Source organism: Tupaia chinensis, unplaced genomic scaffold (genome assembly GCF_000334495.1).
Source record: "Tupaia chinensis unplaced genomic scaffold, TupChi_1.0 Scaffold143796_1, whole genome shotgun sequence".
Taxonomy (NCBI): Eukaryota; Metazoa; Chordata; class Mammalia; order Scandentia; family Tupaiidae; genus Tupaia; species Tupaia belangeri.
Window position 1 is genome coordinate 2,681,407 of NW_006203646.1, and position 10,209 is coordinate 2,691,615.

At 43.9% G+C, this 10,209-nt stretch overlaps 1 protein-coding gene across 1 annotated transcript in view; it reads left to right on the top strand.

Annotated features, from left to right (window-relative positions):
* IL12B (interleukin 12B) overlaps positions 1–4,093 on the top strand; it is a 17,238-nt gene extending 13,145 nt beyond the window's left edge. The window contains exons 8-10 of the mRNA XM_027766963.1: positions 1,069–1,223; positions 2,558–2,689; positions 3,817–4,093. Coding sequence (XP_027622764.1) covers positions 1,069–1,223; positions 2,558–2,689 — 287 coding nt within the window. The 3' untranslated portion in view covers positions 3,817–4,093. The remainder of the gene's footprint in view (positions 1–1,068; positions 1,224–2,557; positions 2,690–3,816) is intronic.
* The last annotated feature ends 6,116 nt before the right edge of the window (positions 4,094–10,209 follow it).

Below are 10,209 nucleotides of genomic sequence, written 5' to 3' on the forward strand. Positions count from 1 at the left end.
ATAATACATATTTTCTATGAACTTATTGAAGGTGTGGGTATATAGTGGAGTGTGTTTATATAAATCCCTCCAAAATGGACATTTGTTAAATTAGCAGATAAAGAGTTCATCGTTTATCACTTCCTTAGATTTTATCCATTGAAGGAGCATTATGATAAAATGTGATAGAATGGCAAAACTTGCTCTAGAATTTGTGGAGAATTTGTATGTAGTGGGTGGGGAAGAGTCAGGTCTAGTTCACACAAGATGGCCAATGAAGGCCTCGTGACATTTAGCTGCAACCTAAAGGAAAGATGTTAGTTGTGTTAAGAACAGAAGGAAGGGTATTTGTGTAGCACCTTCTGTAACAGAAGCCATGGTCTTTGTATGAAACAGAGCTAGCCTATGGGGCTAGAATGTCTCCTCCTTCCCTCACTTAGAAGATACCCCACTTGAGGATGTAGTCCCTATGGTACTCACCATGGTCTTCTCTACACATAGCCCATGGACTGGCACATATTGGGTGCTTAGTAATTATTTGCTGAATAAATGAACAAACAAATGAGTGTAGAGACAATTGACTATAACTACTGTAAGATGAATCCATGGCAAAGGCTCTGAAAAGGCAAAAGAAGGGCATTAGGTGGAAAACCTCTTGTCTCATCCCCAGCAAGAGGCTTAATTCAGTTCTTCATTTGGTGCAAAGTGAGGAGTTGAAGTCAGAAAGGGTGGTTCGTCATGGCATAGCCCGGATGTGAGCACATTGTTGTCTCTAAAACTTTCTCCTGGGCGTTAAGCAAAAATGGTTCCACATCCAGGGCCCATCTGCTTGTGCAGTGATGCAGATGATTCTGCGCTCTCTCAGGTTCTGCAGTGAAGGATATGGCCACTGGTGATGCCTGCGTTCCAGGGGCACTGGTGTAAGCCCCAGCCAAAAAGCATCTTACACCTGCCAGTGAGGTGCTCAGAGCTGTTAAGTAACTGTCCTCCAGACTCACAGCTAGTCAAGGTGCAAGTGGAAACTGAAGCCAAAACACCTAACTCTCAAGTCTTATTAGGAAAATAAAAAGTGTTTTTCTCCTTCCACAGTCAAACCTGACCCGCCCAAGAACCTGAAGCTGAAGCCATTCAAGAATTCTCGGGACGTGGAGGTCAGCTGGGAATACCCGGACACCTGGAGCACTCCACATTCTTACTTCTCCCTGACATTCCGTGTTCAGGTCCAGGGCAAGAGAAAAGAAAAGGTGAGAGGCATTTTTGGTGCAGCATAGTCCATGGTCAAGTTTGTGCAGGCCTACATCAGGGAGAAGCTAAAAGATGAGGAAAAAAAAAATTTTTTTTTTTAGCACTATGTGCCTAAAATTGTGCTAAGGATTCTCCATGTGTATCTCACCTGACCCACAGAGCCTTGCGAAAGTAGCCAGTATTATTATCACCACTTAACAAGTGAAGACACTGAAGCTCAGAGAGATTACGTGACTTGCTCCAGGTCACTCAGTTCAGTGTTCAAATCAGGACCCAAACAGTATACCAAACACAAAGTCCAGGCACCTCACCTCCTCACTGCTCCTGGAGGGCTGGTCATTTATTTATTGGTCCTGATGTAGGAGCTCTGCACTCCAGAGGCCTTAAAGTATTGTTTCAACCAAGTGAGTAATAACGAGTGATAGAACCTTCATGCTATATCCCACCCAAAATCGTAGCTCTAGCTGTTCCAGATACTGGGAATTTATTCTACCAGGCAGGATGTCTGCACTGACATAGGCTATAATGGTAGCTTTCCAACTTCCCTGCCTTAGCTCAGAATTCCTTTGCGTCTCTCAAGTCTAGAGGTACTTTTAAAACCACTGAACAAAGTCCTTATTCAGTACAGCATTTAGCAAGTGGTAGGAAGTCAGTGATTCAGTCACTCTCTGAGGAAAAAACAATAAGGGAGGGGTAAGGGGTGAGGCTATTCTGAAGTAGATTTTACCTAAATGTCATTTAAAATCTCAGTAAGTACCTTCCCTATTTAAGACATATATCATAAATAGGTAATAATGTTTCCTTTGTACTAAAGACTCAGAGCTTTACGTGATTGTTACCTTTTATTTTTACAATCTTATGGGGAAGCCATTATTGTTATCCCTATTTATAGTGAGGATATAGACACAGAGAGCCTAAGACATTTTCCTGACGTTACACAGCTATTTATATTAAGTAATGGTGCCAGGATTTGAAAGCAAGTTTGTCTGATAAAAGAACTAGGGGATGGGATTTCTGAATATCCAGGGGAACGGGTCAGAGCAAATCTGTCTCCACCTCACCATGAGCCCAGTGCAGAGGTGACTCTCCACAGGGCCTTGGGGCAAAGTAGCTGTGCTAGAAAGATGAAAGCTGGACCATTCAATGCCTTACTTGGGACTTACTAAGTAGAAAAGCCACATGTAAGGCTAACTCTTCTACCAGTAGGTGGTGCAAGTTCTGTGCACGCCCTGTGAACTTAAAGCCCTAAGACTGGAATTTGCTCGCTTAGGGAGGTGGTGCTTTGCAGACAGCATTGCCAATGAGCCTTCACAGAATTCTGTTTCCCTAGCAGAAGGATAGTCTCTTTGTGGACAAGACCTCAGCCTCTGTCACCTGCCACAAGGAGGCCAAGATCCACGTGCAAGCCCGGGACCGCTACTACAGCTCATCTTGGAGCACATGGGCAACTGTGTCCTGCAGTTAGGTGAGCAGGCCCACAAAGCCCAGCCCAGACATGCAAGTTCAATGAGCCCATCAGGGCAATGATGGGTTGGCCATGCAAGAGAGGGAAGGGGAGATGAGAAACCCCAGCACATGGTTACCAGAGTCAGAAACATTTATTTATTTATTTATTGAGAGTTTTTATTTTTTTTCTATCAGGTACATGCGCCTGCCAGAAGGACAGAAAACGAGAAATCACACACACACACATACACATACACACACACACACACACACACACACACCAACAGTGGGAACAGTGGGAATGGCCATGCCCAATCCCTTCTTCCTCTTCTCCTTCACTCTCCTCTTGGGATTTTGGGCATGCATGCACACACACCCAGCATTAGTTTCAAGCCACCAGGCTCGGAATTTGGACCATGATCAGCCATGTGAGAGTCCACTGACATAACCATCACAACATCTGCTGGGCCCAGAAACTTTTTTTTTCCAGAGAGACAGAGAGACAGGAGACAAGAAACCACCCTCCAGGGGGGATGGTCATAGAGCAATCCCTTCTCCTCCATTCTCCTCTCGGGATTTTAGGCACACATGCACACACGCCCAACGTGAGTTTTAAGCTGCTGGGTCCAGGACTCAAACCACAGTTGACTACTTGAGAGGCTAGTGATGTAACCATTATGCCATCTGCTGGTCCCAAAACATTCATATTTTAACAGATATTTGTCTGATTCCTGGATTATGTCAGACTCTTTGCTGGACATGGGGATATTACAGTAAAGAAAAAGGCATGGGTCCTACCTTCTTATAGAAGAAGGCATGGAAGAAAGAGAGAGAGAGAGAGAGAGAGAGAGGTGGCCAGAGTCAGAACATGGGGGACTTGCAATTCCAGGAGTTAAAACCTTGCCCTGGGGTCTCTGGCACTGAAGGGTATTAGGCAAAGAAGTAACACAATCAGATATTCTTGAAAGAAAACTCTCAAAAGAGCCTCTGGCAAGCATCATACCAGGTAAATGCCAGGCCACATAAAGGCTGGGCCTCCTAACATGGAATCCCAAAACCCCATTGCTTGAGATAATGTGCAGTGAGAAATAAAAAGGGCCTGTTGCTGCTTCTATAACCCACATAGACTTTTGGCATCTTTTCCAGGTTCTAATCCCGCGATGGACCCTTGGAAGAAAAGTAGATGTGATCCAAAGTTTTAAAGACACAATGGAATAGACCCCAAAAGATGTTTCTACCTGATTTGCTTTTTTATGGTCCCTAGGATCATACAGAGGTGTTTGCTCTATTTTTCTATTTGGATGCTAACTGCTCACAGAAACAATGATCTTATTTATTTCTAGCTCTTCTATCTGTCAAGTTGCCACTGACTTTAATGCTATTTAAGTATTTAAATAATTTATGTATTTATTAATTTATTACTGTTATTTAACATTTGAGTGCCAGGGTGAATTGAATGTTTTATACTGTCATGACCCGATCCACAGAGATCGGGCCCTATTATGTAAAATGTGAATTGAAGTGTTATTTATACTGACAACTTTTTAAGCCAGGGTGCAAGCACATCAGTTTTATGACACCAATGAGAGCACCATGTTCTGATGCCAGTGCCATCATGAATTTGTGATGGATGGGAACACGAGATATTTACATTGAGACGTGAAGACATAAGCTTGTTGGAAGAAGTCCTGGAGAAGGACCGGTTCCCAAATCCATGAAGACCTCTTTGAAGTGGTATTGGTAAAGTTGTTCAGGGCCACCTGCACTTCTAAGCAAGTTTAGTCTTCGAATGCCTGGATTTTAAAAAGGGCTTAAAAAAAAAAAAAGATTGCAATTGAAATCCAGCCTCAGACTCCCTGGCAGTTCCTGCCCCAACATCTCTGTAAGACACAGGAGGGAGGCACAGACACATGCCAAGTATCTGGAAAGAAAAAAAAATCTTAGGAGTCAAGAGGGAGGGCAAACGTAGTTATGTCTAAGGACATAAAATTGTCAGAATTGCAGGTGGCTTCTTAACAGCCCTGTGAAAAAAAAGCAGACAGTCAAAGAGAAAACCATCTAGACTGCCTCTCTGTCAGCATGAGGGAACCGGACATGCAGATATGACCAGAAATCATTGCTCCGTGAAGGTGCTACTTTTAAATAATGAATGTGCTTTCCTTAATGTGATTACCTTTGTGTTTTGTTTGTTTGTTTATTTATTTATTTATTTTTGTATTCTGAGGCCAAATTAATAAAAATTCTTCTTTGCAATCATATTTTGGGCTTTCTCAGCTGATTCGTATATTTGATTTCCATATCTACCAGGGTGCATTTTTCTCCCCATCACTTACAAATTGCCTGTCCTCGAAGTGATTTCATTCCTAGTTTCGCAGAGTTGCTCTTTCTCTTTATAGTATTTCCAAAGTCAGTATGTTGCTGAGCTCAGGAGATGGCCCACTTTCTTACTGAGGGGACTCTGTAAGGGCATTGAACCATGCTGTGCCCCCTTTAGGGGCTGGGTTTTCCCGCTTCTTTCATTTTCTATCCTGGAATGGAATCTCTGGTTTCCCCAGTGTCATGAAATAAAACTCTAATCTGGTAGAATCCTGGGCAGCACATTTCATTAATATTAATATTAGCATTAGCTTTAGTATTTTTTAAAATTATTATTGCCGGAGGGCATGGGAACTCTCCAGAGATAAACAGAGAGAAAGAGAAGCATCTTTCCCCTCCACCTCTCAAATGGGGCATGGTTATCCTGCAATCCTTTCTCTATTTCTCCATCCTGCAGGATTTGGAAAGCGCTTACATACACACTTTGAGTGTTTTTCAAGCCACCAGGGGACTAAGAGTGGAACTGGGCAGTCAGCCATGTGGGATCCAACTCCCTCAATCACCAGGCCATGGGGGTGGACCAGCTCTAGTATTTATTGAGGGCTTGCCATGTGTATGTCAGGACATGTACTAGCCTTTGGGGTTGAGGAGTTCCAATGAACCTCATGTTGCTCGCTCTGGACAGTGCCCACACCTGACACTGCCTATAAACAAGGATGGAAAGTTAACCTCAATACCATTAAGTGCTAAAATGTTCAATATATGTGGGGTCCTGGGGTGAGAAAGAAAGAGAGGGATCTGTATAACCTGGAGTTACCCAGAAAGACCAGACAGAAAAAAAGGAGGTGCCAACTTTGGTCAGCAAGAATGGCAGGGCTTGTCCATTTTCCTTTGGTGCCTCCCAAGGAAAGAGCAAACAGTGGAGCCAGAAAGGATAGAGCCAATTCCTTGTTATCTTGAAAATCCAGATGTGCACATCTGGGCTTTCTTGCAATTGCAGGGTAATTATAATAGGGGGTGTTTATTTACAGTCCTGATCTTAAGTGTCCCATGGAGCCCTTATTCCACTCTGCTGCTGGCCTGGAGGAAAGGAGGCACTCCTGTCATCCCACTTCAGCCTTTGAAACCTATCATCTTGTGTGATAGGCCCATACTTGACAGCATGTGGTTGGTAATAATGAGGTATGTCCTCCTCTAGCGTCTTTTGTCAAGAGATACCAATGCAGATACCAATGTTAAAGAACAGTGTTAACCAGGAAAACAATCACATTTCATAAGCACTGGATCCTCGGAATCCTTTCCAAAACTGGTGACTTGCTTGGGGCAGAGCTTAGATGTTCTCATTCCCATGGTGACCATTATTTGTTTATTTTTTTGTTTTGTTTTGTTTTTGCCAGAGGGCATGATTCACTAGAAAGAAGAGAGAGAGAAAGCACCCTCCACAGGACATAGTCACACCACAATCTTTATTCTCTTTTTTCCTCCAGTTTTCCTTCCCATCGGGATTTTAGGCACTCACATACATGCACCTGGCATGCTTTTCAAGTTGCCAGGGCCAGATTTGAACCACAGTTGACTGTGAAAACCAGCTTCCTATGCACAGAGCTTAACTGCTGTGCTATGGGAACCAGCGCAGCCAACTGATTCTCCTACATGACCTCTCAGCATCTGATTAATTTCAGTGCATGCAATGGTGATTTTTTTCCTCTTAAAGATATTCCAATATTTCCTGGGAACCAGCAGTTAGTGTAATGGCTATGTCGCTGGACTCCCACGTAGTTGACCACGGTTTGCGTCCCAGACCCGGTGGCTTAGAACTCACGCCGGGCGCATGTGCGTGCATGCCCAAGATCCTGAGAGGAGAATGGAGGAGAAGGGATTGTGGTGTGACCATCCCCCCTGGGGGGTGATTTCTCTCTTTCTGTCTCTATGTCTTTCTCCGTCTGTCTGGCGAGTGCACATGCCCTATAGAAATAAACCTCTCCAAAAAAAAAAAAAAAAAAAAAGATATTCCAATATTTCCTGGTGCCAGGTGATTGGATTCATATCCCACGACCTCCCTAAACAGGTGTCCCTGACAACTGAGACTAGGGATGGGACCTAACATGAAAATCCTGTTGGGGATGATTTTCTTTCTCTGTCATGAAAGAAATGAGTAAATAAACCTAAAAAAAGAAATAAATATTCTCCAGAACATCCCTTTTTTGGTAAACCTACTGATTACAAAATGTCTAAACAAAAGATTTCAGGACTTGGAATCAGAAGACCAGCCCTTAGACCTGGCCATACTTGCTTACATGACCATGTGACCATGAGTAGGACCCTGAATTGCTGGTTGTCCAATCAGTGCTCACTCCAAGCTTCCTTCTCCCCTGATGCTCTCTTCAGCTCTTAAGTTTGGGAAACTCAGTACTCACTTTCCCAGTGAAGCTAAGTGGCCTACTTATAGCCCATGAGATGTAGGAAAGTTTCACTGGGGGATTGCTGAGCTTTGTTTTTTTCTGATGAAAGACAGGTCTATGGCTAGCACCATCCCTTCCCTACTTCTTCCTCTCTTAAGTAGATAAAGTTTGAGATGCTTGAAAGGACACGTTGTACCCATGACAAAAGGCATCATACAAAAACTGTAACAGTGGAAAGACCCTGGATTATACCAGCTTCACTGAGCAGCTGAACCAACCCCTATAACTACCTACCCCAGATTTCTTGTTCTGGTAGAAAGATAGATCCATATTTTTTCCTTTTCATTTTGGTAAAATCTGTATAACCTAAAATTTATTTTTTAACCAATTTTAGGTGTACAATTCTGTGGCATTAAGTACATTTATAATGTTGTGCATGGGGCCTGCAGGTGATACGTGGTTAAGGTGCCAAAATCCCTTCTACTCCATTCTCCTCCTGGAATTTTGGTCATGTACACACACGGGCCTGGTGTGATTTCAAGCCACCAGGTCCAGGACTCACACCACAGTGACCCATGTGGGAGTCCAGTGCCTTTACTACCATATTACCTGATGGCCTCAGTTTTATCATTCTTTAAATGGAATAATAATAGTATCTACCACACAGAGAGATTGTGAGGATTGAAGGAGATACTGCTCAGAGAGGACTTAGAAAAACACTTGACCCTGGGCCAGCCCATGGTGTGGTGGTTATGGTAGCTGGATCTCACATGGCTGCCTGCACAATTCAAGTTTCAAATGGAGCACTTGAGAAACATGAGGGGTGCATGTGAAGGCCCAAAATCCTGAAAGAAGAGAGAAATGAACATGATTGCAGTGTAGCCATTCTCCCCGAGAAGTGGGGGGGAGGTGCTTTCTTATTTTCCCCCTCTCTCTGTCTCCCTCCTGTTAAGTACACATGCCCTCTAGTAAAACTAAACCAGAAAGAAAAAAAAAGGAAAGAGAAGAAAAATGCTCGATCCATAGCAAGTTCTCAATAAAAGCTTATTGTTATTAGTCTTATTATATTACTTATAACCTGAAGGAAGCCTAATTCTAGACCCTGTTCTTTCTGTGGGAGTTGAGGTGGTAGAGGTGTGGTTGTTACCAGGTCTCGGTGTGTCCAAGGACTAGATTAATTAATTAATTAATCAATTAGGGGCCAGCAGGTAGTATGGTGGTTAAGGTGCTGGACTCAACACATGGCTGAAGCAGTTTGAGTCCCAGACCTAGCAGCTTGAAAATCACACCAGGCACATGTGGATGTGTGGCCAAGATCCTAGGAGAAGGGATCGCAGTATGGCCATCCCCACACGGAAATGATTTCTCACTTTCCTGCTTACTGGGTCTCTTGAGTGCATGTACCCTATGATTAAAAAAAAAAAAAAAAAACCTTAAAAAAAGTAGAAAGAAAGAGATCATGAATCAACCAATCAATGGGAAAAAGAGGACTTAGTGTCACTGTAAAAACCTCTTCAGTATGGAGTCCCTTTCTTACAAATGACAAAAACATCCCCATATGAGAGATACCAAGATGCAATGAATCCCATGGCTGCCTCTAGAGATTGTGTAGTCTGGCGGGAAAGGGCAGGGCAAACCATTGTGAGTACATTAACTACAGCCGGGCCCGGACAAAGGTTTGTGCACTACAAATATTTCTTTTTACAAAGGTCTCCAGCTCCTAGGAAGAGCCTCTCTATTTCCTTTCACCTTCCTGGGTGTAATAATTCGGCATAAACCGACACTTCACCTTACCTATAAATCAGACTTTAATCATCTCTTTCTATTTCATTTTAGTACAGCCCTTCTTCCAGGACAGCATTTGTGAGCAAAATGTATTTGGACAAGACTTTCTCCAGAGGGTCATATTATGCCAAGGAAATGAATTCCCTCTCTCAGGCTCATAAAATGCAAAAATAAAATCAGCATTTGGGCTGACGGCAGAGGAAACCAGGCTCGCATACTGAAAACCCTCCTCCTGCAGATTTGCATTTACCTTCACGCAGGCCTGGCTTCAGGAGACGCTGGGCATTCTGGCAGCTGGCCCACTGCAGTCCTGCGCAGCCTCTCCACTGGGTGCATGCAGAGCTCTGCAGCTGCTTGCTAAGCAGCCCTGTCTCCTTTCATAAGGAGTGCAAACCATCTTGTCCCTGCCCTTTGCCCCAACCCACTTGGTGCTTCCTCAACTGCTTGCAAAAGGAGTTAATCTGAGCATGGAGGACTCCAGGAAACTGGATATTCTGCCAGTGGTCTGAGGATTTGAGAGGTTTTGTTTGTTTGGTTGGTTTTTGTTTTTGTCTTTTGCTATATAGGGCATGTGCGCTCGCCAGAAAGACAGAGAGAGACAAAGAGACAGAAAGTAAGAAATCACCCCCCAGAAGGGATGCCATGCTGCAATCCCTTCTCCTCCATTCTCCTCTCGGGATCTTGGGCATGCACGCACATGCACCCAGTGTGAGTTTAAGCCACCAAGTCCGAGACTCGAACCATGGTTGACTACATGGGAGTTCAGCAACATAGCCATTATGCCAACAGCTGGTCCCTGAGGGTTTGGAGAAGAGAACAGGTCAGGGGACAATTCCTGGGCAAGCCACAGTATTCTGTGAGCATCCTCTTTCCCACATCCAACACCAGCTACTCAACAGGTGAAATGAGGACAACAGCAAACAAGAAAGAGGCTCCGGACCAAAATCCGTACTCCTCACTCGCCAGCTATGTGCTCCCAGGTGATCCTAATCATCTGGTGCCTTAGTTTCCCTACCTCTAAAACACATATGCTTAT